Below are 24,192 nucleotides of genomic sequence, written 5' to 3' on the forward strand. Positions count from 1 at the left end.
TAGCAACAAAAAATAATTTTATGATTGGGGGTCACGACACCATGAAGAACTATATTAAAGGGTTGCAGCATTAGGAAGGTTGAGAACCACCTTTCTAGAAGCTGACAGCACACTCCATAATTTACTGGTTTTAATTCAGAGGTAGTTTTGATGCAGATAAAGGGAATGAATTCATATTATCATTCTAGAGCTTCACTTGGCTTACACTATATCCAGACCTACCTTCTAGCAATGCACTTGCTAACCTAGGACCCTGACCCGCATGTGCTATGTACCATATATCCTATTCTAAACAATGCATCTAACCACCTATGACCCCCATCTACATTGGGCTACATGCACACCCCTCTCTGAACAGTAAAATAAGTTCCTCCTCTCCCTAACAATTACCAAAGTTATACAAATCCTGTTCATCCACATTCCAGTTTGTGTCCAGGTACAGAAGGTAGGAGCAGATCAGGCTTGAACTGGTTTTGGATACATTAACAATAAGGCAAACTAAGCCCTCTCAGTGAACTTTCAGGAAGAATTCCCCATTGACATTTTATTCCTATGTATAATAGTTATGCATATGATTAAATCAGATGAATTATAGGAAGGACCATATGCAGTGAGCCTATGTAATCCAAATATGTCAATCAGAACAGAATTATTCCCACTATACTCCTCAGCAAACAAACTCTTGTATTCCATGAAAGGAATATCCAAGCAAGAACAACAACTGGGACCCTTTAAGTACCTTCTCAACTCATGTAGCCTTTTGTCAGCATTGACAGATTGTTTTTTGGTTTTTCAAGATAAGGTTTCTCTGTGTAGTTTTGGTGCCTGTCCTGGATCTCGCTCTGTAGACCAGGCTAGCCTTGAACTCAGAGATCTGCCTGGTTCTGCCTCCGAGTGCTGGGATTAAAGGCGTGCGCCACCACTGCCCGGCCCAGATTATTTGACCTATTCTATTGCTTTGTGTAAAGTTGTGATACTTTTGCAAATCAGTGTGAGTCCTTATTTCAACTCTTTAAGAGGCCAAGAGCCTGGAAACATCCAGTCCAGACCCTGACCACTGGTAACAATTTCATGGGGGAGTTGATATCCTTAAGGATATTTCTCCACTCTGGATACAGCATTCCAGACATACCCTCTCATTCCTTCATAGCCTCACACTGACAACCGTGCCTCACCTATGTTTGGGTAGACCACGCTGAACAGTCTGTCCCCTTCTTGAGAGCTATGTATCACTCCATTCCTCTGTCACAGAGCTCTCTGTGCACGCTATTGTACAAGCAGTCCCTGTGGCCATCGCTGTGCAAGACAGGCTTAGCAGAGTCCTGTCCTAGGCAAGCAGAGCCAAAAACCAGCCAGAAAGTTAGTTCAGGGACTGAGCTAACACCAGCTGCACTTGGGAGATGGTGGCGGTCTCTTCATTTGTCCTACCATGAGACAAGCAGGATACAGGGGGAGAACGGCATGGTTTTAGTGAAAATGGGGTTCAGGTGACAGTGTTCCCACAGGGGTCCCAGGCCCTGGGGCACTTGTTTCTGGAGTTCTAACCAAGCTTGGATTTCAAAAGCAGTGCTCATCCCTCACTGCCTGTGTTCCTTCCCCAGTCCGTTGTAGCTGGTACCCTTTCTTTATCCACACCCAGGGGAGTCTACAGACAAGCTTTGGGCCTCACGGGCCAGGGCGAAGCTCCCGAGAGACATGTAACCCATGAGTGTAGGGACTTCAGTAGCTGTGGAGGAGGCAAGTTGTCATCCAGTTAAATGACACTTGGCAGATGTAGGTGAAGGGCCTCAGGGTCCAGTGAGGCTTTAGTCCCTTCACCCAACTTGGCTTTGGTGGTGCAAAGAGGGTCTCTTATTTTTTAAGTTTTACAACTGTGTGCTTACATGCGTGTGCATGAGTGTTCGTGTACCACAGTGAGCATGTGGAGGTCAGTGGATAACCTGTGAGAGTTGAGTTTTCCACCATGAGGGTTCCAGGTATCAAACTCGGGTACTCAGGCTGGGAGGCAAGTGTCAGCTCCCACAAAGAAGTTCTCTTTGACAAATGATGCCCTTGAGTTGTAACTCTGGGTTTCACTCTTTATTCCATATGTCAACATTTGCTAAAGCGCTTTTTGGGTGTGGTGGTTAACACTGTCAACTGATGGGGTCTCAGATCACCTTAGGGACAGGCCTCTGGGTGTGTTTATGAGGGATTATCTAGACTAAATTACTAAATGAGCCTCTGGATATGTCTGTAAAGGATTATATAGATTAGATTAGTGAGGTGGAAAACCCACCCTGAAGGCTCCCAATACCATCTCATGGGCCGGAGTCCCAGACTGTGTATAAAGGATAAAGTGAGCTAGCGCAACAATTCATTGTCCTGACTGTGGATACAGCATAACCAGTTGCTTCAAGATTCTGCCACGTTAAGATTCTGCCACATGGCTTCCCTGTAATGATGGGCTATTCTTTGGAGCTGGGAACAAGAAGATATCTTCCTCCTAAAATTACTGTTTAAACATTTATTTTATTCTACGTGTGTGCTTTGCCTGAATGTATGCGTGCATATCACACGTGTTCCTGCTGCCCACGGAAGTCAGAAGACATTGGATTTCTTGGAACTGCAGCTATATACAAGTTGTGAGGTGCCATGGGTGGTGGTGGTGGTGGTGGTGTTGAGAATTGAGCCTGGGTCTTCTGCAAGAACAAGTGCTCTTAACTGCTGAGCCATATCTCTCCAGCCCCCTTGCTTCTTGTCAGATATTTTGTTAAAGCAATGAGAAAAGTAATGAATACAGACATCAAACAGATCAAGAAACCACAGAGTGAGCTCCATTTCATCCACTGGCCAGGACCAAGGCTCAAAGTTTTATCTTGGAAAGAAATACAGGCTCCTTTGCAATGGGATGTTAACTCTTTTATTAACTCAGGGTTAACATTAGATTTGCTTCACTGATTTCTTATTCGAAGTTGTGGATTCAACAGACAGCAGCTGGGTCCTTGCCACTCACAGGTGGCAAAACACATTTTTTAGTCAAGAGAGGGGAGCGGGACAATATGGAGAGAGACAAGGTTGGAAAAATTTAAGGCAAATGTTATTCCCATATTAAAGGGAACTGATCAAGCAGATCTGCGCATTTCAATGAAAATATATGAAATATTTGTCAAAATAATTAACATCGGTAAAAATTAGAACACGTAGCTTATAAAATGCCTACATAGGCTTGGCAGAAATCAATCCAGCTATATCATGTAGGCTCGTACTCTACTGGACCAGAGCAGCATCCACCCGAGAACAGAGTCCTGAGAGCAGAGGCCGAATGCACTTGAAAAGCAGTTGTGTGATGTGGAGGGCTGGCGATTAGTGATTCAGGGGCTGGCTTTGCGTGTCTGAGGAGGGACTGCTTGGCCATCAGGTGTCTTTTGGCTGGCCCTAATTACCTCCCTTGGATCCTCCTCCACAGGCTCTGCATCTGTAGATGGCTGGTGGCTCAGGCCCAGGAGGCCCCAGGGACACAGGAAGAACAGTCATGAAGCTAGCTCGGCTCCCTCAGGAGAACGCTGAAGAGAGAATGATCTGTTCCGGTTTGGTGCTGGACCTTCGAGGCGGTGGCTGCAGTTTTGGAAGGAGCTGGCTACAGTGACATAGATTCTATCCCCAGTGGTCATACATCTTATGCCCTGAAACCTCTTTTATTTACAGTCTGACCAAACTGTCCCTTGGGCTGTTTGGTGGCCAGTGACACATGGGTAGGAGGAGGCTAGGCCCTTTATCATAGGTGAGGACAGCCGAGGGACCTGCCAGCCAGCTCGGTGAGATTTGCCACGGTCACACAAACGTGTGGGAGGGGGACTTGATGTGGTGCCAGGCATCTCTCTCTTTCTGCTTTGGTCTTGAAATCTCAGTAAACTAGGGTCCCAGAAGCCACTCTGAAGCTGCAGCTGTAAGTCTCATAATTCATTTTGTTCCCATTTGGAGTTCGACTTTAGACTGCAGCCAGCAAGCAGAGTTTGAGGGGGTGTTGCGATTTTAGCCACATGTCCCCAAGGGCCACCTCCACCTGGTTCAGGTGCTGAGAGATGCCGCAGCAGGAGATCCAGCTGTCAGATGCAGGGCCACCCCAGGAACAGGCTATGGCTGACCGTCTGGAGGAAGGTGGACGGGCAAATGGGCAGACGGGAGGACCCTGCCCTCTGCGGGCGGCTGGTGCCCCTACCCAGCCAGGAGGCAGGTGCGGCAGCAGAACTGGATGAAGAGCTTCCGTTCACAGAGCCGATTGGACTTCACCATCTCACAGAAGGTCTCATCAGCTGGCGACAGGAAAGGAGAAGGGGGTCAGACTCTGGGTCCTGCTAAGATCTAAGCATTCTCCAGGTGCCCTCAGGCACTGATGGTGCACCAGGCAGGGCACATAGTCCCTTAGGAGCCATTTCAATGCAAAAGTCCGGTGAGGCCCAGGTGGCACTGGGGTATGGAATCTCTGCTAAGTTTAAGTGACAAGGGGGAGGGAGTTCCTGAAGGGGCTGGGGGCGGTGAGATGGGGGTATGCCAGAGGGGTCCTTGGTGTTCATATGAGCCTCTTTCAGGGCACTGCTGGTGGCTGCTTAGGAAGAAGAATGGGGGGTGGGGGTGGAGACAGGCGCAGGGCTAGAGCAGAAGGGGAAGCAGGCGTCAGGAATATAGTCCAGGGGACATTCCCTCGGAGGAGGTGGAGGGAGAAGACCGGCAGGCAGGACTTAGTGACGGCAAGGTGGGGACAGCAGTGGAGGCTGGTATCACACCTCTGCCTCGTCACTAGGGAGCAGACGGTCCCATGGCTGCCTCACTTTCTGGGGCTGGATACATAACCTGAGCAGGGACTTCCTAAACAGGACCCCCCCCTGGGCTTTGAAAGGACAGGATTTTGCAAATTTAAAAAATAAACAAGGCAAGTGGGTCACCTGGTAGTCAGGACACCATGCCACATTATAACCGGGGATTACCTGTCCACCTTGGATACATGGAGTGGTTGGATCCTTCTGCATATCAGGATATGGTATCCAGCACTGGCTCCGTGCAGCTCCTCCCTACTGCTTGCTCAGTATGAGTCCCCCTTCCAAACACAGCAACCTGAGCCTGTATGAGGCCTCCAGGACAGAGGCCTCTGCTGACCCTCCTCCTGCCTGCCATCCCCACCATCTTTGGAATTCTTCTGAGTTTCTATTTTCATAATTTGTCCTCCTACCCCCCCCCCCCACACCCCCACCATCTACCTGCAGAGCCAAGGCCCTCCCATAGCACAGCTGTAGACAGCTGGGGTTCCTATTGCTGAGCACGGGGCTCAACTCTGTCCTTCCAGTCGGGAGGATGAGGTCTTCCAGGCCTCCCGGTGTTGACCTCTCCTAGGGGGAAGTCGCTGCCCTCAAGCTGCCTTTAGCCTATATCAGGAGAGTGGGAACGGTATACAAACCAAACTGCTTTTAAGCCATGCAGCCAACTGGATGGTCAAACAAGTCAGAGCTAACACTCCTGCTCTGGCCAGTCACACCTGTGCGTTGTCTTCTGTTTGCTGCTTCACGGGCAGCTCTGAGGGTCACCCTGTGGGCACTCACCATTGCTGCACGTGTGGTTGGTGATGCAGGAGGTCCCCAGCTGCGCGAAGCCAGCCTTACATCTGCTGCAGTTCCTACTGGAACCCTCGCAGCTCAAGCAGTTTTCGTCACATCTGTGGGAAGACATCAGCTCCTCCTGAGGTTTGGGGGAAAGGCCCTCCTCTGTGGGGCTCCCATCCCAGAACCTTCCAGCATATCCTCCCAAACCCTCAGCACTGGTTTCAGGGGAGGAATGCCTTGACATGCTTTGAGTGTTGGCACATCGTTCTTGTTCATCCTCTCCGTTGCCATGGGAAGGCAAAAGCTGCCACAGTCAGTGGGTAGGAGCATTCCCAGGAGGGGAGGCCGGGCCTTGTTCTCTGAGACTCTCTGTGGACACTAGTCCACTCCCCACATGGGCCTCCCAGAGCTTCCAGCTGTCCAGCTGTGATGGCTGTAGGCTTGGGGCAGAGGACACACTCTATTTAGGGCCATGACAAATCTGTTTCTGGAGCTGACCCCAGAACTTCTGCCATTGAGCTAGCTGAGCATGCCTGACTGATACATCTGCCTAACCTGGGGAGGGAGTAGTCACATTCCTATTCCTGCTTCCACAGACAGTCCTGGCCCAGCCTGGCCCCATGGTCCTGCTAATTCCCAGTGCTATGACCTCAGGTCACAAAAGTGGACCGCACCTGGAGTCCACACTCAGCAGTCTCATGGGAATATGGGCTCATTTGTACCTGATCTGTGGGTGCTCTGTGCTACAGTGGTAAAGCTAAGTAGCTCTGATAGGCAGGCCCTTGCAAGCCTGAATTATGTATTGTATGGCCTTTGACAGAAACAACTTAGCTTGAGTCTGCATGGTTCCCACCCAGGGCTGTGTGTGTACCCAAGCTGTCTTGCTGCCTCTGTTGCTACTTCCAGCTCCAGGTGACCAGGACTCCACAGAGGCTCCTATCTGCTTCCCACTTCCCTTGCTACTGTCACTTAAGTGTGGAACAGGCCTGGGGGAGGGGAAGAAGCCTAGCTCAGCCATGCTTTGGCCTGCCCCAGGGGATCCCATGTTTAAGACAGATGACTGCCGCCACCTATGTGAGGCCTTCAGTGATGAAATGCCCCTGGTGGGGTTTAATCTGAGTTACAAGAAGCCCTAATGCAGCATCTCCTCAGCCTTGATGAGGTGGGTGTTTATTCCCAATGCAATGGAGGCCGCTGAACTAGCTAGAGCTCGGAGTCCTGGTTTCAGATCAGTGTGTTAGCCGCTCAGGGAACCACTTTCAGGCGCTGCTCCCAGACTACAGGAGCACTCTACTTCTGGTGCAATTTTGGGAAGTCCCTGGTGTCTGGTTCTAGCCACACTGTCTCCCAGTAGTACCCACAAAGTCCTGATGACACAGGTCCCCTGGAGATCTTCTTGGCATCTTTCATGGACGTGCATGCCAGGCTAGCCATTTCAAAAGATGTCAGTTGTCTGGGAGACTCAGGGACCCAGGGACTACCCAGGTACTGGCCGAGTGTTGCTTCAATCATGAATAGCGACGGTATGGAGTAGGCTGCAATAAGAACCCAAGCCAGACGCAGCTTGGCTCTTCACATACTGCTCACTGAGCTCAGCAGGATGGCAGGTGCTTCTGTTTTCTGTTTCTGCAGTGAAAACTGCCAGTAAAACATCCCATCTGAGCAAGTCCGGGTTCCGCAGCCAGAAGGCCAGGCAGGCTCAGCTGGAGTATTTGCACTGGTCTCTGGAGGCCTAGATGTGATGCTGGCCACCCCAAGTGCTCATTTGGAGTTTGGGGAGGAAGAACTGAGCATAATGCTTCCCTGAGAAAGAGATGATATCTCCCATACCCCATTCCCCAAACGCCTCCTGTCTCCTGCTTCAGAATGTACCGGCACAATACTGGCAGAGGTCTCTAGGGCAGGTGGGCTTTCAGGATACCTATGGTTCTTCTGTAGTACCAATTTCACCTCTAAAACACCATGCCAAATTTACCCTGCCAAATTCTGGAGGGGGAGCTGTGCTCACCACAGACCTCTCTCTCTGTACCGCAGCAGAGCCACCCCCTACCAGGAAAGAGTGGGGCATGGGGCCACCTGCTTCAAAAGCCCTCATCAAGCTTCAGTCTGGGTACAAATTAGGCAGGAAGCATACTCTGAGGACTTCTGTACCCCCCGAGGAGTCGGGAGACTGTCGAGGGCTGGGGGAATGAGTGGTAACTCTACCCCTGGAGCAGCACCCCCAGAGTTGCTCAGTTTCTTCCAAGAGGTCCTTGCTTGGGAGCAGACGATCCCTGTACTGAGCCTTGGCTTGGCTGGAGCTCTGAGACACTGCCACAAACGGCCGCCTTCAGCTTCAGGCTTCAGCTGCCACCTGTCTTCTTTGTATTCAAGTGAGCAACCAAGCAGGCCTGTGCCATTCTGCCTTCCATATCTAGCCCTCAGACGGTTATGTGTTTTCTGTGGCCTCCCTGGCTCTTCTGCAAGGGAAGTATGGTACCAGGTAGCATTCCAGAGCCTGAAGGACGCCCGTGGCTCGCCCACAGCTGTGGCTGCCTGAGTTGGGAGAGGCATCCAGAACCATGTGTTTTCTCTCTTAATGAAAGGTTCAGATTTATAGAGGCTCTTCAGGGCCAGAGGTTCAGTGAGGTACAATCATGTGAAGCTCTGACACTTTATGGCTTGGGGTCTGTGCAAGGCAGCTGGGAGGTGTTTCTCCAGGATGTGGTCTATCAGCTCCAAGCTGAGGCTGAACTCCCCTCTGGGGCCGTTAGCATCCCCTCAGATAGAAACTAGTACCCAGGAACTTCTGCCCAAGGAGCATCTGTGGGCTGGTCTCCCTCCTATCTCCTAGAGGCTGGAACACCATGGCTTCTGGATGCCACAGTCAGCATCCCCAGGAGTCTGGGGCACTTGACAAATGAAAGTGATTATCATCATTAAGTTCCATGCTGTCCCTCTGCTGCTGTCCTTGGTTTAATTACCAGTAAACCAGCTGGCTTGTGAAATGAAAGGTTTACTGCAGACAGCTGTGTCCACGGCCCTGCGCACAGGACTCAGCATGGCAGGAGGAGGTGGCCAAGTTCCCTGTTTCAAACCAACCCAGCAGGATGCTGACCCTTGTACACACATAAGACCCCCACCACTGACCCCTCTTTTTCAGTGCAAGGACTTGAGCTCCTCAGTTCAAGTGACAAAATATCCCAGGAGGCAGACCCCACTGTGGGCTTTGCCTCTGGGAGTGGGAGCTGGCCAAGGACTCTCACCCCAGTCCTGACACAAGTGTCCCAGACTGGCTTTGCTCCGAGTCTTTTGCAGACCGAAGTCCCCCTACTTCGCTTCCCTCCAAGACCACCCTCCATTGCATCGGCACCGCCACCTTCAAATGCCTCCCTGTTGCTCATACACCATATTCTGCCTTTCCGGTTCCTGGCCTGTTTATGTCCTGAGCTGGCACAATTCCCAGCCAGCCAAGCACATACGAAAGCACACGTCTGCTTCTTGAACAGCCCATGTCCCACAGTACAAGGGAGCACTCACAGGTCCAGTGGCACTCACCGAGTGTGTGCACTCACGGGAGGGATGGAAAGAGAGCAAGAGGGTTAAAAAATATGTGGAGTGTCAAAGCCATGGCTCTGTCATGAGGACATGACCAGGGTTGTTTCGTTTTGTCTCAAATATCTAACTGAGGAAAAGTGTTAACTCCCATACATTGGTTGCCTTGGTCACCTACAGTGGGAAAGCATCCTGCATCGTGGCTTGTGCAGGATTGCCCTGTACCATCTGCTACTGGGGAGGGCCGTGTGGCAGCACCTTGTTAATTCTGTTTCCTGTCCTAGCCCACTGCTACCCAGTGCCTGCATATGGTAAGTGCTTCACAAATAATTAGGCATTAAGAGGGGTTTGAAGGCTGCCAGCTGGCTTGCGACTTTGGCAATCACTAACTGTAGGCATCCCTTCCTCAGTAAATGGTTTCCTGTTTGCCCTCTGCACCTAACAACAGGTTCACATCGAAGCATGTGGATCCCCTAGGCTCCAGGGAAAGTGACACCACACCTGGCCATCCAGCTGCTCTTTCTGCAGTGTCCAGATGACCACTACCCCCTGTCAGCCTGGGCCACAGCCCGGAAGATCATACCTTCGACACACTTTGTGGGGTAAGCCAGGCATCTCCTCTGGGTAGAAGCCCTCACCACATGCTGGCACACATTTCCAGTCTTGGAAGTGGAAGCTTTTTGCACAGTGGATACATTCTTCTCTGCTGGGCCCTGACAGGTGAGGAGAAAGAAGCAGATGTCAAGGACATGTCTGGTGTTCTAGAACGTCTGTGGGGATCTTCAGATGTCCCCAGGCCACCCACACAGCTGACACCCTCCAGGAGCTCAGTGAGAGCTGGCTACGTGACTGGAGGTAGATCACTGTCCCCACTTCACAGATGGGGACATCAGAGGCCTAAGCTGAGCCCAGTGAGGTGCTCTACCTGGGCCATCATGACTGACTTTGGTTATATGTATTTCTATGTAGCTTTTGGCTAGAATCAGTGCAGTAGCTCCTCAACAGGTGTGGTCAAACTGAGTCATACTGGGGGTGTAAACCACAAACGTGCCAGATTTTAGTTGTATCACACCAAAGTAATGGTGTATGAGGTTCACTGGGTTAAACTGGGCATGGCACCCAAACTATTTCCACATGGTTCCTACTTTTCTAAATGTGAATGAAGGTATATGTCTGGTTGTGTGCGTGCGTGCGTGCGTGCGTGCGTATGCGTGTGTGTGTGTGTGTGTGTGTGTGTGTGTGTTTGTGTGTATGTGTGTGTGTATGTGTGTGTGTGTGTGTGTGTGTGTGTGTGTGTGTGTGGCTTGAAAGACACCCTCAGGAATATTGCCTCTCTTTTGAGATAAGATCTCTTTTTGGCCTGGGGCTCACTAATTAGGCTAGACTGACTGGCCAGTGAGCCCAGGGCTCCTCCTGTCTTTGGGCTTCTGTAATGGACAAGAATATCCATATGGAGTCTCTTTTTTCCTATGGTGTGGTTGTTTGCCAACCCCCTCAAACTGAAATTCTCTCAGGTTTATCTTGTTTTTAATTAGAGATTCGCCCCACGCTTTGGGCAATCTCTGCCCTACCTCCATGCCCATGGGAGTGTTTGTCTCTGGAGAGCATCTGCAGGTCAAGGTGGCAGGTGCACTTGGAGGGGGTCACTCTATTGTGGGCCTCGGGGACTATTGGTGCCTGACACTGTCCTGTGCCTCATCTACTCGACTGCTAGCCCTGCTGGCCCTCCTCCAACCTCGGTCCCTCTGACGGGAACAGATGCTTGTATCTAGTTGAACGTTCACTACTTTTTTGGTGGTGGTTTTGGGGTTCACATATGTAAAGTGTGCACATTACCACTAGGCAATACCCCTAGATAATGCTCAGTCTATTAAATCTAACCAACAGTTATTACGAGGTGGATGTGGTGGTGCACACTTATAACTCCAGTGCTCAGGATGTGGAGGCAGGAGGATTATAAACTTAGGGACAACCTACTGAGTCCCTGTCTTCATTTTTAAAAAGTTGATTATGGATTAAAAGTGTATTACAGCATTGCCTAACATGAATGAGGATCTGGATTTTATCTATCTGTCTATCTATCTATCTATCTATCTATCTATCTATCTATCTATCTATTTATCTATCTATCTTTGGTTTTGGTTTGCTTGTTTGGTTTTGGTTTTTTGAGACAAAGTTTTTCTGTGTAGTCCTGGCTGTCTTGGAACTCACTCTGTAGACCAGGCTGACCTCAAACTCACAGAGATCCATCTGTCTCTACTTCCCGAGTGCTGGAATCCAAGGTGTGTGCTGCCACTGCCCAGCTGCAAGGCTTAATCCCTACCACCAGAAAATAAGAAATTAGAAAACATGTTGGCTGCAGGTTCAGTTGGGAAAAATGGTAAAACCCCAAAGATGAATGGTGGTATTGGTCCCATAACAACGTGTTTGCGCTTAATGCCACTAAACTGTACATCTGAAAATGGCCATGCTGGGATGGCAGGCATAGTAAGAGTGTGAATAATAGGTATCAAAACAACTGCAGAGGAGGCATTGTTCTAATGTGCTTGTGATGTCTTGACTGTCAACTCAATTGCATTTAGAATCTCCTAGGCAACACCTCTGGCTTCTGTGTGGGAGTGTTTCCAGAGAAGTTTAACTTCTGTCAGTGTGGGAGGCATGATCCCATGGGCTGGGGTGCTGGACTGAATAAAAAGGGGGAGTGGAGGAGGGAGCCAGCTGAGCACCAGTGTTCCTCTCCCTTTGCTAGCTGTGTATGCAGTGTGGCCAGCTGACACAAACCCCTGCTACCACTGCTAGAGCCTTTCAGGCCACCATGCCTTCCCTGCCACGATGGCCGACACCCTCCAACTGTGAGCCAAAATAAACCCTTCCCCAAGTCGCTTTTGTCAAGCATTTTGCCAGTGAAAAAAAAGCAATGGAAACAATTCCATAGCAAGAATAGGGCAACTATAGCATACAGCATTCAGTCATGCTTCCAGATAACTAGAAGAGCCTGGGGTTTCCAACACATAGAAATGATAATATCGGGGAAGACAGAAATGCTAATGACCTTGACTTGGTCATCATACATTGAATACATGCACTGAATTATAATAAGGAGCCTCAAAAATCAGTACAGATATGTCAACTAACTTTTTTTTAAACTGGCAGTGGCAATACATGCCTTTAATCCCAGCACTTGAGAAGCAGAGGCAGGTGGATCTCTGAGGTCAAGGCCAGCCTGGTCTACAGAGTGAGTTCTAGGGCAGCCAGGACTATACAGAGAAACCCTGTCTCAAAAAACCAAATAAAATAAAATAGTAAATAAACAAAAAGTTTTTTTAAATGATTGAGATGGTAAATTTTATGTTATATGTAGTCTGTTAGAACAAAAAATGCTGATAAGCACATTTTCTATGAAACTACTCTCACAACTACTAATTATGAATGTCATATTCAAATTCTCTCACGGATTCCATTCAGTCTTTATAGGCTCCGGGCGCTTTAGACGCCCCCCACAGTGTTAACGGTAACAGCTCAATGGGCTATGCTTATGCTAACCCATCATGCTAACAGAGCCTTGCTCAGAAGGCAAGAAGAACACGCCATGAGAAGTGCTAAGGTAGAAAGTAGCTCTTTTCCTTTGAAACCTCTCTGGACCTGTCGTCGTATTTTTTCACTCACAATTTCTTACTGTGCCTTCCCAGGTGCAGGCCAGGGTCAACCATCCCAAGGGCCTTGGGCACCGCTTCTCATCCTAGCGAGCATGTAGACATGCCCACTGGCTGCCACTTGTCCTGGGCGGGTAAGAGAAAGCAGGCACTCCCCTCTCCCATGAGTCGACTCATCATCCCTGAGCCAAGGATCACAATCGCAATGCCAGGATGCTCCGAGCACTGACAATGGAGATGGCCAAGAGTCTCACTCCCACAAAGCTCAATGTACTTGGAACACGGTAGGCTAGGCCACCATGATGTATCAAAGATGTCACCAGGCACAGGTGCTTCTAGGGAGACCACCCCTGACATGGCGCAAGGGCCTTCAGATGACTCTGAGTGGGAAAGAGAAGGCTCTGGTCCCAGTCGCTGCCTTGGGTTACACATGTTCTAGGGAGGTTAGCAAGAGGCCGGGCAGAAGGCATGGGGAGACATGGCGAATCCCTCTCTTCTGAGAGCTTTAGACCTGCCTGCTGGGAACTGAACTCTTCGAGTGACGGAGGAGATACAGGACTGAGATAAGAAAACTACAAGTGACTCAGTCCAGCCACTGGCTGCCAGACGGTCTGGGGACGCTGAGAAAGAGAAGGGAATTGAATGTTTGAAATCAAAAGAGTTATAGACCACAGGCCTGAATGCTATGGATTCAGGTGGCTCTGACATTTAAATAGGTGGCACTGGAGATGCTTCTTAAACAACCCTGGTTAAACCAGGACTAAAAACAGGAAATAAGGGCTGGAGAGATGGCTCAGTGGTTAAGAGCACCGACTGCTTTTCTAGAGGTCCTGAGTTCAATTCCCAGCACCCACATGGTGGCTCACAACCACCTGTAATGAGATCTGGTGCCCTCTTCTGACCTGCAGGGACACGCGTATACATAAACAAACAAACAAACAAAAACAGGAAATAAAAAGGCAGCAGGGCAACCGGGTGGAAAAGATTCTTCCTAAGGTTAAGCCTGGATCCTTCTGGGGTTGTCTGAGGATGGGGTGGAGGAGGGCACGTCTCCCACAGGAGGCCTAGGGTCAGTCCCAGCCATTGCTTGTGGATGCTGGGATCTCTGGAATGTCCACTTGGGTAGCACAATTGATAGCTTCACGAGGCTCACGTGGGACCATACGGAGGATGACAGTGCCTGCCTCCTGGCATTTCTAATAAGTGGTTTTGTGGCAAATGAGATTTAGCTGAGATCTAATTCTTATACTGTCACTGTAGCAAAAACTCCATCTAATGTGACTTTCTTAGAAGGCAGCAAAGTGCTGGGGGCAGGAAGGGAATCGTGGAGAATGCTTCACCTGGAACATATCTGCGCACATAACTCACGATGCATGCGGATGACTGCAAAATGAAACCCAATAAAATGAATGAAATCTCTGCTATATTCTGCATAAAATCTGTGCCCGGAGACATCTGTGCTATAATCTCGGCGGGGAACTATAATGCATGTAAAATTGTTTATGGCAGTCTTTTCCTCTTTGAATAAAAACGTTCAAAATAAGTGGAGATGGGTACAGAGAACTGAAGTTCTGTTTTATCGCACCCTGCCTGGATCTGGCCCCACCTCTCTCTGAGTCCTCTCAATCTTTATGGTGCTGCATTTTAGTTTAATTCTGCAGCAAGAGTAGAGTTTTAACGCAAGCCAGCTCACGAGCTGCTAAACAACCTTTATTTCTTGCCTAAAAGCATGGCTGTTTTTAAGGCTGGGAAATCCAGGCAGCTTGCTAAGAGTGGGTCTTTGCATTTTGGGTTGTTTTTGTTTTTAATTAAAAAAAAAACTGTTGGTATCAGGTACACAACAAACTCAACATCTCAAACATCTTCAAGTGTGTAGTTGGGTGGCATTACTAATTCACTAATTATGGGTGAGCAGCCATCAGTGCCCTCTATGTGTGGAACATTTTTCATTTCCCCTAACTTGCATTGCTGTACTCATTAAACAGTAACCCCTCATTCTCCCGCTCCAGCCCTAGGAGGCTGGGAGGCCCTTTGTGTTTTTATAGTCTATTTCCCCCACACATTCTACATGGGAGGCAAATACTCCATCCCTGAGCTACACTTTAAGCCCCCTGCCTTTGAGTTTTATTCTGTAATAAATGCAGAAACCTGGAGTTACAGAACTTCCTGGATTTCAAGATAGCCGGCCTCTTCACCTTGGTGACCATGCATGCTGTTGTCCAATGAGACAAAAGCCTTGGCAGCTTACCCACGCAGGTTCGGCAGGTGTGATGGCACTCCCCACATCGGATCAGCTCAGAATCGAAGTAGGTGCCCGGTTCACAGTCTGGAATGCAGCTGCCCCGTGCGAGGCTGGTAAAAAGAAAATAAGGCCCATTTCTATGTATGTTCCAAAATTCTAATTAAATTATGATCTGTCCTCAAACGCTTTTCACAGGAGGAAATGAACGTTATCAAAGAACTGCGCTTCGTGTCACTGGAGGTTCCCAGCTAATGAAAGCTGGCAAAGCGGTCCTGAAGCCAGCTGGAGGTCCGGGGCTGGGGGGGCCTCCATCCTGGTGCAGGAGGAAAAAGCTTCCAGTCTTCTACTCTACGATGGCTTCTCTCCGTAGCTTTTCTGAAACCTGAGTCAAAAACACCCTATTCCCCCGGAGAACTGGAGCATCGAGCGATTGCCAATGTGGCAGGCTAGTTCCAGCTTACTGGCTTGAGTCCGCAAAGGGTCTACATTTGTGTGTGAGGGTAATGGCCACAAGGCTATCCCAGTCCTAGCTCTGCTCTGGTTTCTTCTTTACTTAAAACTCTCCTGTTTCACATGAACTTGAAATGAGAGTCCCTCCTGGCAGCTGGCAGCCTGCTACACGTGGCTTCTGCCTTCCTTTCTCACCTCATCAGTGCCTACATATCTTTCCCTTAGCCAGGCAGCCCGGCAACGCAGTCTCTTGGACACAAACTGAGCTATACCACCCGTGCAGGATCTGGCTCCATCACTTCCCAGCTGTGCAACCCCAAGCAAGCCAGCAGACCCCGCTTCCTCCTGGTAATTGGTTCCTACAGCCTAATGCTGCTTGGAAGACCCACCGAGCAAATACATATAACTGTTTGGTGTCTGGCACACAGCAGTGTAAATAAATGTCACCTACTATGATTTCTTTGGTTCCTGGGATTGTACTGTGTCTGATGCACACGTTTTAAATGGGTTTGCCGATAAACAGATTGAGCTCTGCTCTGGGGTGCATCTGTCAGAGCCAGAAAGTCCTGCTGTGATGTGATTTATAATTAGAAATATATATTTAGGCTTCATCCCGGCACAGAGCTCCAAGGCTCTCGAGAATCAATAGTGATAAGTGTCACTTTGCATGCTAATAAGGTGACTGGTAGCTGCTGGCTCTTCAGCAGCTTCAGGTGGGGGACTGGTTGCCAGGTGAACAGACCATTGATCAGAGAGCAGGACTTTGCAACCCCACCACCCCAGCCTCCGAGGAGGTGAAAGAGACTGAAGGTCGAATTGGTCACCGGTGATGTTAACAGTAACTCAGGCCTCCATAATGCAGTCTCCATGGCAACTCCAAAGGAGATGATTTAGAGTTTCTAGGTTAGTGAACAAGAACATATACACAACTCAGGAGGCTGAGGCAGGGCGACTGCCATGAGTTCAAGGCCCATTTTGGCTACAAAGAACACATCCATCCACCTGCTGGGAGGGTGTTGCACCCAACGCCACAGGAATGGAAGGTCCTATGCTCTTGACTCTGCCAGTTGGCTATGTATAATACTACTCCAATCCACTTCCTTTGCAACACCTGTACAATAACCAGCTAAAGTAAGGGAAGTGTCACCCCGTTCCAGGAGCAGGTGTAGCAAAGCAATCAAACCCAAGGGGAGGCTGGGGGAACTCTGACAGCCAGCTGGAAGCAAGGATGGTTTACAACCTGAGGTCTGGGAGTAGCCTCAGAAGTGGGGCCGGCACGGAGAACTGAGTTCTCCACTTGTGGGCTATTCAGTTAGGTTTATGGGATATTCAGTGGGTGCCCACCCATCCATGTTTTGATGAAAAAAGGGTAAGTGTGCTGTTCTGCACATGTCAATCCCCCCAACCCCGTGTTTTGGGGTAATGCCCACAGGGTTGCAAGCTCCTCTCCACAGATGTCAGGTGCTCACCTGGGACTCTTTCTCACTGTGGGTGCCAGGGCCACCATGCAGGACCGCTAAATCATATTTGTAATAACTGATAACTTCCCTGGGAACCCCTGTGTTTATCCCCCTAAAGAGATGGATGGCCAGGAGGCGGCAGCCCGGCTGTTCTCTCATAGCTGTGATGTGACAGCAATGATTTGAAGTCACAGCTGAAGAGGAGATTGGACAATAAAAGGAAGCTTTCTGTGGATTATGGCTGGTGACGTCTCCCCGCTCTGCTTGTGCTCTCCTATGGAAACGTATTACCGCAACCAGCACACCTGCCCAGTGATCTCTGCCCGAGAGGCACTTCCTGGCCTGCATCCATCCCTGACGTCACTCTTCCCCACAGGACGTAGAAATAGGTATCTCGGACCCCTTGGCACTTTTCCTCTGGGAAATAGGTTCCAGGGAGTTGGATCCATGGAGTCTTCCATCCTTTACACCTTCAGTTAGCAGCCCAGAGTTTGAGGGCCCAGAGCAGTAAATGCCAGGGCTAGAGAGGCCCAGGATATTAAAGCTGGCCTCTGCCTGCCTCCGGCGATGGCCTCTAGTAGAATGTCTTTCTCTCAGCTTTGTTCCCTTTGGGATATCTTCCTGGACCTGTGGGTCCTTTTGCTTCTAATCCTGCCCTGTCTAGCCAACAGGTCTACAGAACGGTGGGTATGATGTGTCACTTTGGAAGGCCTTGCTTTCCCTGCCTGTCATCCAAACTCTGATCTGAAAGAAAGGGCAGGGTGAGGGCAGTGTCACCGAGGCAGCCACAGGGAGCCTTCTGGGAAAGTCACTGACCTCCTTTGCATGAGAACTCCGAGTAACACTAATGACTTCATAAATTGCGATAAAGGTTAATGGGGTGACATGGGTTGGGACACTTGTGGTAAGAGTAGATGCTCTCTAAGGTCTTGTCCGTTGCTCCCGGCCCGCTAAGTTCTCCTCCACCGTTTGTTCATCTTTAGAGAGCTTCACCTTTGTTGTGAATTCTAGTCTCCCAAGTGGGAGGAGGGAGGCTGAGCTGGGTAAGTGGGTGTGGCCTCACAATGCCTCATGATGCACCTGCTGCTCTCTGTCTGGCCCACAGCATTCCCTCAGCTGGGCATCTGCTGGAAATCCCTGTCTGGCCCACAGCATTCCCTCAGCTGGGCATCTGCTGGAAATCCCTGTCTGGACCACAGCATTCCCTCAGCTGGGCATCTGCTGGAAATCCCTGTCTGGACCACAGCATTCCTGCAGCTGGGCATCTGCTGGAAATCCCTGTCTGGACCACAGCATTCCTTAGCTGGGCATCTGCTGGAAATCCCTGTCTGGACCACAGCATTCCTGCAGCTGGGCATCTGCTGGAAATCCCTGTCTGGACCACAGCATTCCCTCAGCTGGGCATCTGCTGGAAATCCCTGTCTGGACCACAGCATTCCTTAGCTGGGCATCTGCTGGAAATCCCTGTCTGGATCACAGCATTCCCTCAGCTGGGCATCTGCTGGAAATCCTTGTCTGGACCACAGCATTCCCTCAGCTGGGCATCTGCTGGAAATCCCTGTCTGGACCACAGCATTCCTGCAGCTGGGCATCTGCTGGCAATCCCTGTCTGGACCACAGCATTCCCTCAGCTGGGCATCTGCTGGAAATCCCTGTCTGGACCACAGCATTCCTTAGCTGGGCATCTGCTGGAAATCCCTGTCTGGATCACAGCATTCCCTCAGCTGGGCATCTGCTGGAAATCCCTGTCTGGACCACAGCATTCCTGCAGCTGGGCATCTGCTGGAAATCCCTGTCTGGACCACAGCATTCCCTCAGCTGGGCATCTGCTGGAAATCCCTGTCTGGACCACAGCATTCCCTCAGCTGGGCATCTGCTGGAAATCCCTGTCTGGACCACAGCATTCCCTCAGCTGAGCATCTGCTGGAAATGCAGGGGCTCAGGCTTCACCTCGCCTCACTGGCATTTGGACACGAACCCCCGAGGTTCCTATGTCTGTCACAGGCACTGATTGTAGTGACTCCTTCCCTTTCTGCCTTTCCATGAAGACCAGGGTGCTAGTCCCGCTATATGGGCATGTCCACAGCTTACTTTCAATATATGCTTTCGAAACTTTTAGATGGTAACTTGGGTTCACTGAATGATTCAAACAAAAGGATTAAAAATTGTTTGATGATTCCTTAGCCTAGCAGAGAGGTTTTTTTTTTTTTTTTTTGAATGCTGAACTTTCACAGGGCCTCGTTCTGTGGAACAGGGAGGACCAAGAATCTACGGGACATCCTCAGGAAGCCAAGTTCATTCTCTGGCTGAAGATGGAAAACCCTGAGGTGCTGATGAGAGAAGACAGAGGATGGCCAGGAGGGAGGGTGGGCCAGCCATGGCGGGGACCAGGAGGGGCACTGGAGTACAAGGAAAGTCACCTAAGCTTCCTAGGAATTCCTCCTGACCTCCCAACAGCAAACTCTGTTGTACCTGATGTGTTCAACTGTTACTCTAACCAATTCTCCAAACCTGGCCTAAAATGTGGGAATTCTGACCATCCTCCAACTTCCCTTCCTCAACAGCCCTTGACTTGACTGTAGTAGAATGTTATTTTAAGGGGTGTTACTTTTGCTTATGCTGCATTTGTTTAACTCTGTGAAGCTGTGTTACTGGGCCTGTCTAAAACACCTGATGGGCTAATAAAGAATTGGTCAACAGCAAGGCAGGAGAAAGGACGGTCGGGGCTGGCAGGCAGAGAGAATATATAGACGGAGAAATCTGGGAGGAGGGAGAAGAAAAGAGATGGAGGAGTGAAGAAGGAGCCAGAGAAGGAGGAGGACTCCAGGGACCAGCCACCCAGCTACACAACCAGCAACGGAGTAAGAGTAAGATTTGCAGAAGTAAGAGAATGGGAAAAGCCTCGAGGCCAAAGGTAGACAGGATAATTTTAAAGTTATGGAAAAACTGGCTGGAAACTAAGTCAAGCTAAGGCCAGGCATTCATAATTAAGAATAAGCCTCTGTGTGTGATTTATTTGGGAGCTGGGTGGTGGACCCCCAAAAGAGTAAAACAACAACAACACTTGACAGCCAGGACTCTTTGGGCTCCAGGCCTTTGACATCTTAGCTTTCTGGAAAAGATGCAAACTCTTGAGAAAGCAAACACAGCGTGGATCCTGTCTCTTTTTTTTCCCTCCCCCGGTTCAGGGCAGGCTCACCTGAATCCTTCCTTACACATAGTGCACTTCTCGGGCTCATCCACGCACGTTTGACAGCTTGGGTGGCACTTGAGGCAGTGTCTCTGACCTGGAGAAAAACAGGAAGATGGGAAACAGAGGATGGCATGGGGGGTTGGGGGGATCCAGAGTGGAGAATGAACTCCGGCATGCTAGGTGGTCCTGGCATGACAGCTCTCCCCAGGGCTCTCTCCAGAGATCAGGAAGTTAATCATGGACCTGGGTGTTAGACCCCAGCTCTTCCACATCCCTTGTCTGGAGTATGGCAATCAAATCCTCAAAGGACCAGCAGGCTTCAGAGGTGGTCCCGCTGTAGAGGAGACCATTCTGCTTATGGCCACAGGGACCAGAGCCCATTCCTGGCTAGCTGAGTACACTTGAATCAGGCTCGAGTCTTTATAGACCATCGGGTACCCTGGAGGCCACCAGTCCCTCTCCCAATGAGTCTTTCATGGAGTCTTCACCGAGGACTTGGTACCTCTAGGATGAGGCAGGACTCTCTCCCTCCTCTCTGGAGCTTCTGGGTCATTCCAAGTCCCACTTGCATTTCCCTGCTTTATTATCTAGCTCATTTGTGTTGATGCCTCATGAAACCCCAGCTGGTGTCCCTATTACGTGCCAGGCCCATGAGCTGAGGGCCCTTGCTGTGCCTCGGTGCAGCCTCCTTGGGGTCCAGGCATGCCTTCACATGCACCCAGCTGCTGCGCAGCAAGGACAGCGGTGAAGGATGGCTGACCTGACCTGGGAAGGTGAGGAAGCCAGCCGCATGTGTGGCCGAAAATGAGCCTGGCTGGCAGCCCAGGCAGATGTCTGCAAAGCTGGGAAACGTATCTATGTGATCGCTGTTTCCCCTAGAAAGGGAGTCTTTCCTTGATAATGTCTTTAAAGACTTCCTAGCCCTGCCTCCCCGGGGCTAACAGGCATGTTGTGACAGGTGACAGGCTGGATCAGTGCAGGGGTGCAAACAGGAGAACTAGGGTCGGGGGGGGGGGGTGCTGCCTGCAAAGCCTTGGAAATCTTCGGCTCATTTGAGAGTCGTCACCTGTCCATTTAACACAAACCTTCTCTTTCGCCTCTTGCAGAGTGTGAGACCAGTTGCTAAAACATATGCTGGAGGTCCTGCCCATCCATCCCACACGTCTACCTGGGACAGGTGGACCAGCAGGATATCTGGCTTCCCTGCTCTGAGTTTGAGTCCCACCTCTGTCATTACGAGTTAGGGGCTGCTTCTTAGTCCCTTCCAACTTCAAGATAAGGAAAATAGTGCTCCCCTCTTAAAGAGCCACACAGACGCTACCCAGACCTCCTAGAACATGACCCCCACATGTTAGGCGGGCCCTCTGCATTCAGAGACTGCATCTACATCCCAAGTGGAGCTCCTAGCATTTCCTAGGCGCTTCAATCTCCCAATTATATCAACCTGTGCTGATGCTCACAGCACTGTCCTTCCTGGATGAGAAATGACAAGACATGTGGCGGGGCATCCTCTTCAGGTGCCTCAAGTGAGGCTGAGCTGTGGATGAGCTACCTTTTCTGCACCCTGTCCTTAACAGAGTGTGAATTCCAGTGTGCAGGACTCATTTCAATAGTGCCTTGGCTGAGTGTGCGGCAGGCCACAGCTGCTGAGTACTGTGGTTTCACACTCACTCGCAGCCCCTGGCCTGGTGAAAAGTCCCAGATAAGACCAATAGAATACAGGAAGCCAAGGGCCCAGGAAATCCTCCCAGAATAGGGGAGCACAGCCCAGGGGTGCTGGCGAGGGGGGGCAGTCTGAGGGGGAGGGCACAATCCATCCATTCTTGTGTCTGTGGACAGTCTACTTACTTTCATCAGCATAAAACCCGACAGGGCAGAGGGTCACACAGGTGTTCGTCTCCTGGTGGTGGTAAAACCCACGGCGACAAGACAGGCACTGTGTTGGGCTCCTGCCCGTGCAGGTCTCGCATCCCTTATGGCATCTACGGCAGCGTCTTGCTGCTGTGTCCCCGAAGTAGCCCAAGGGGCACTCGCTCACACACTTCCTGTGGGACCAAGTGCAGATGAGGGTCTCTCTGTTTCAGTCCACCCCTGGGCCCACCCTGTGTGGCTCTTACATGGGCCGAGGCTGCACAGCTAGACGGGTAAAATGCCGAGGACACAGGGTCCCGGGGGAAGGTTGTCATAAGTAAGTTTCCCTATGTTTGCTCACTGCAGCTGGGGGCAGGGTGGGGTGGGGGCAGGTCCTAGGTATGAACAGGCAGGTCTGAAGAACAGGAATCCACTTCCAGAAGCTGGGTCTGGTGGCCCACAAGTATAATCCCAACACTTGGCTGAGGCAGGAGGATTCTGAGTTTAGTCAGTTTGGGCTACATATGGAGACCTTGTCTAGACAAGACAAAACAAAACAGGGATCCTTTCCCATTCTGAAGACCTGTTTGGTTTTCTGTAGGCACTAAGACTCTTTTTTGACTTGGAATTTCACTTTTTTAAATTTTGTTTTCTTTTGGGGGGTGTTGTTTTCTTTTGGGGGACAAGTTTTTTTCTGTGTAGTCTTGGCTGTCCTGGAACTCATTCTGTCGACCAAGCTGGCCTCGAACTCAGAGACCTGCCTGCCTCCGCCTCCTGAGTGCTGGGAATAAAGTCGTGCACCACCACTGCCTGGCTTGACTTGGGATTTCTGACTGGGTCAAATCCTACACGGATGCCTGCAGAGAACAAGTCTGAAGGTCAGTGAACGAAGCTGCAGAATGACTGCCCTTGGCCAGAGCTAGGGTGTGACCTGGGTGTGGGGTGGGGGACTCCAGATACAGCAAGAGCTGCATCTCAGCACCACTGTGTACAGCACACCCCTGACTGGCCTGCCTGGCAGTGTTGAGGGACATCAGCCATCCAGACCTTTAAGGTGCCCAGCACTGTCGCCGTCACCTTGGCCTTCTAAGCAAGGCACACGCAGCACATGGTGGATGTTCAGGAAGGTTTGTGCAGTGGATAAATAAAAAGGGCAGCTTCAAGCCTTAGGGAGTGGTACAAGGGTCTGAGGCTTGCACACTCCCCATAGAAGGGACAGCTTGAGCTGGGACAACTGGTTATAGGCTAGGCATCCCAGGTCAGGTCTGTCAGGCCTCCTTCAGGGAACAGGAAGTCGCACAGACTTTCTAGGAAGCCTCCAGGGAACCCCACAGCCCCAGCAGCAGCCTGTCCAAGAGCCACGCCACCCTGCTGGTTCTCTGAGGCCTACAGTACAGGGTCCTGTGCACAATCCTCTGTGAGCAGGCATGTGTACTCAGTATGATCCAGTATGGATGCAGAACACTGTCTAAGCACGGTCAGCAAACTGTTCAGCTTCTCCCTTTTCATAATGGACTGGTATCACTTGTGTGATCAGAACCAAGATACTACACTTTTCAAAACAATGCAAAGCTGTTAACTCGGATGAAATTTCTTTGTTGAGGACTATACAGCTCAACATGGCCGCCTTTGGGCTACACCATGGGGCTCCAGGGCATGCAGACAGCAGCGCCGGCCACTTGTTACCTGCTTGTCTTGGCGTTGCCCAGGCTGAAGTGGACACAGTTCAAGCACTGGTCTGCGTTGGGGCCATCGCAGCCTTTGTCACCGCACTCAGGATGGCACACACCTTAAAGACACAAGCACTTCTTTTCATTCAGAGAGATGCTTTTTCCATCCAGTCCAGCCCCACGGGTCCCTTTGTCAGGTTACCGCAGCCCCCAGGTCCGGGGAACTTCCTTAAGAGTGGCGTCTTACAGGGGCTGCCACACCAGAGACCTACTCATGGGATGTGGTCACAGTTGGGGGGTGGCCCTCTCTGGAGGAAAGGCATGAGAGCCAGTGATAATAGCCATTGGTGGTAGCGAGGGACCGAGGCCAGGGAAGAGATGGGAACTGAGACCTTAGAGACGAGGCATTAGAGCCGCCATGATGGGACCTGTCACCTTGTTTTATACACTGTGAAAAACAAAGCCGTACAGTTGGGTGTTGGGTTGTGACAGTGCAGCAATGCAGTGCCCGTGGAGGGTGAAGGAGCCTCTCCATTTCCACACCTGGTGAGCCTGCAGTTGCG

The 24,192-nt window shown here is 50.5% G+C and overlaps 1 protein-coding gene across 2 annotated transcripts in view; it reads right to left on the minus strand.

Moving 5' to 3' along the window:
• Positions 1 to 2,886: 2,886 nt before the first annotated feature.
• Pcsk6 (proprotein convertase subtilisin/kexin type 6) overlaps positions 2,887 to 24,192 on the minus strand; it is a 191,240-nt gene continuing 169,934 nt past the window's right edge. For both annotated transcript variants that reach the window (XM_052760528.1, XM_052760527.1), the window contains 7 exons: positions 23,646 to 23,748; positions 21,957 to 22,153; positions 20,115 to 20,202; positions 15,012 to 15,115; positions 9,694 to 9,823; positions 5,577 to 5,689; positions 2,887 to 4,295 (listed from right to left, as the gene is read on the minus strand). In XM_052760528.1, the coding sequence (XP_052616488.1) occupies positions 4,198 to 4,295; positions 5,577 to 5,689; positions 9,694 to 9,823; positions 15,012 to 15,115; positions 20,115 to 20,202; positions 21,957 to 22,153; positions 23,646 to 23,748 (833 nt within the window). In that variant the 3' untranslated portion in view covers positions 2,887 to 4,197. The remainder of the gene's footprint in view (positions 4,296 to 5,576; positions 5,690 to 9,693; positions 9,824 to 15,011; positions 15,116 to 20,114; positions 20,203 to 21,956; positions 22,154 to 23,645; positions 23,749 to 24,192) is intronic.

Source organism: Peromyscus californicus, unplaced genomic scaffold (genome assembly GCF_007827085.1).
Source record: "Peromyscus californicus insignis strain IS unplaced genomic scaffold, ASM782708v3 Scaffold_4__1_contigs__length_199733344, whole genome shotgun sequence".
NCBI lineage: Eukaryota > Metazoa > Chordata > Mammalia > Rodentia > Cricetidae > Peromyscus > Peromyscus californicus.